Below are 2,079 nucleotides of genomic sequence, written 5' to 3'. Positions count from 1 at the left end.
GAGAGAGAGAGAGAGAGAGAGAGAGAGAGAGAGAGAGAGAAAGAAAAGAAGGAAGAGGAGAAGTAGGAGGAAGGAGAAGAAAAGGAGAAAGCAGCTGTCTTATATAGCGCCATCCTTCATTCCATAACACCAAATGTTAAGTCTAGGAAGTCTCACAGCTCAGTCATGTTGCTTGTATAGGTCACCAATGACAGGACAACAGTGGTAACAGAGCCCCTCCCTGCCCCAAGCAGAGAGGTGGTTGCATTGGGTTTCTTACTGAAGGCTCCATGGGATAAAGAACCATCATGGCCGGAGAGGCCTAAATGCTCTCAGCTTTTAAGCAAGGACAGAGAGTGAGCACCCAGATCTGCCCAAGGCCCAGGAGACCGATGCACAGGAGTTAGGTCACAAATATTTCGGGGGGGGGGGCACCTATTGGGAAAGTAGAGAAGAAGGCTATAGGGTGTTCTCGTACTAACCTTGTAGGCTTTCACAAATCGAACAAAGACAGGAAAGAACACCGAGGGTGGCGTTGTCTTGGGATTTTCGCCAAAATACTTCACCACATCATCGAAGGCATCCTGGAAAGAAGCACGTTTTTCTTGAATCTCCTTAGTTCTGGTACTAGGACTAGATGCACTCGGCCAGATAACTGAAACAAAGAGGCTTACCCTGTACCCCATAGGATTCACATCACCTATACCTCACTAAGTGGGGCAAATAACTCACCTCTAGCACCTCCTGCTGTTTCTTCCCCAACTGCATCATATCACACACACACACACACAATGAGCTATTTCTTCCATGAGTTTCCTAAGGCCATGACACAACTCCTTAAGCCCTAATGTCAGGAAGGATCATGGGAGCAACTCTGGCTCTAAATCCCAACTCATACTCCTTGCACTATCCCCATGAGAAGGGACAGTCTCTTCTGTGTTCCACCACAACCCCAAACCAGGAGCTATCACTGCCTGCCTCGAGTTGCCCGGCACGCCACCTCCCACTCTATGATGACGTGCACTGCACCCCGTTCTAGGTTTTTACTTGTGTATCAGAGGTCCCTGAAGTGGCAGAGGAGGATGCAGTCTGAGATCTACAGAAAGTCTAAACTCTAGGGATGTTGCTTTGGGAGCCCAGGCCTGGTATGTTACAAACCTGAATACAGACCTATGCTAGAAGAATTTAGGAGAAAAGGGAAAGGGGAAGAGGGGACTTCTATAGAAAAGCACAAAAGGCCCCACTTAGGAAAGGCAATTTCAAGGACACTAAGAGGAAAATTAAACATTAGCGACATAAGTTGACCCAGCAACATTAGAAAAATGTAACATTACTTTCCCAACACAGAGCCTGTGCCTGCAGTGGCCTGGAAGGGCACGCTCTCCTGGGCTACCTGAGCAATCTTAGCGTCATCCTGTAGTTTCTTCAGCTTGCCCTCGTTGTGAAGGAGGAACTCTTTCAGCAGCATGTTGTGGTCATGCATGGTGTACTCTCTCTTGGTTAAATCCATTCCCCTCTGCAGCTCCTTGACATCCAGCAGAACGTTTTCCAGGGACACTGAGGGAAAGCACGCAGCATGTCAGGAAACATCTCCTGAGAGCGAGTCCGGAAGATGACATACGTTCTCAGAACTTTGTACAACTTACTTAGGACCTTACAGCTAGTTCCCACCTTTAGTCAGCTAGCCTGTCATGTGAGTAATTTATGAACTGCCACGGTCAAATAGAATAAATTCTTCAGATGAACTAATCCCGCTCATTGCCTGCAGATGAACTAATCCTGCATACTTTGCCAAGGAGGAAAAGCAACAAAAAGAACTTGTGTGGCCTGCCGTAAGTCACTCAGTACAGAGATACCAAGGGCCTGGGAAAACAATCCCAGCATCTACTTCTTGTGCTGAAGACCACGGTTCCACCTGCACCCAGCTTATTGGTTTAGCTGTAGGTTCAACTACCCAAGAATATTTTTTCTAACCTACTTACTCTGGATGCTTTCGCACTCCTCTAACTGTCCAGCAGAGGGCAGAATTTTACCTGCTGAACTGTAATTGCTTAGAACACTAAGACTCAAGGCAACCCTGGAACAGCTTTTTTTTTTTTT

The 2,079-nt window shown here is 47.0% G+C and overlaps 1 protein-coding gene across 1 annotated transcript in view; it reads right to left on the bottom strand.

Annotated features, from left to right (window-relative positions):
- Fmnl2 (formin like 2) overlaps nucleotides 1-2,079 on the bottom strand; it is a 279,533-nt gene that overhangs the window by 10,542 nt on the left and 266,912 nt on the right. The window contains exons 24-25 of the mRNA XM_029484851.1: nucleotides 1,373-1,536; nucleotides 462-563 (exon numbers count right to left, since the gene is read on the bottom strand). Of these exons, the coding sequence (XP_029340711.1) occupies nucleotides 462-563; nucleotides 1,373-1,536 (266 nt within the window). The remainder of the gene's footprint in view (nucleotides 1-461; nucleotides 564-1,372; nucleotides 1,537-2,079) is intronic.

Source organism: Mus caroli, chromosome 2 (assembly GCF_900094665.2).
Source record: "Mus caroli chromosome 2, CAROLI_EIJ_v1.1, whole genome shotgun sequence".
In the NCBI taxonomy this organism is placed as follows: domain Eukaryota; kingdom Metazoa; phylum Chordata; class Mammalia; order Rodentia; family Muridae; genus Mus; species Mus caroli.
Note: the sequence above shows the minus strand (reverse complement) of the source record. Positions and strands in the feature narration are given on the sequence as shown.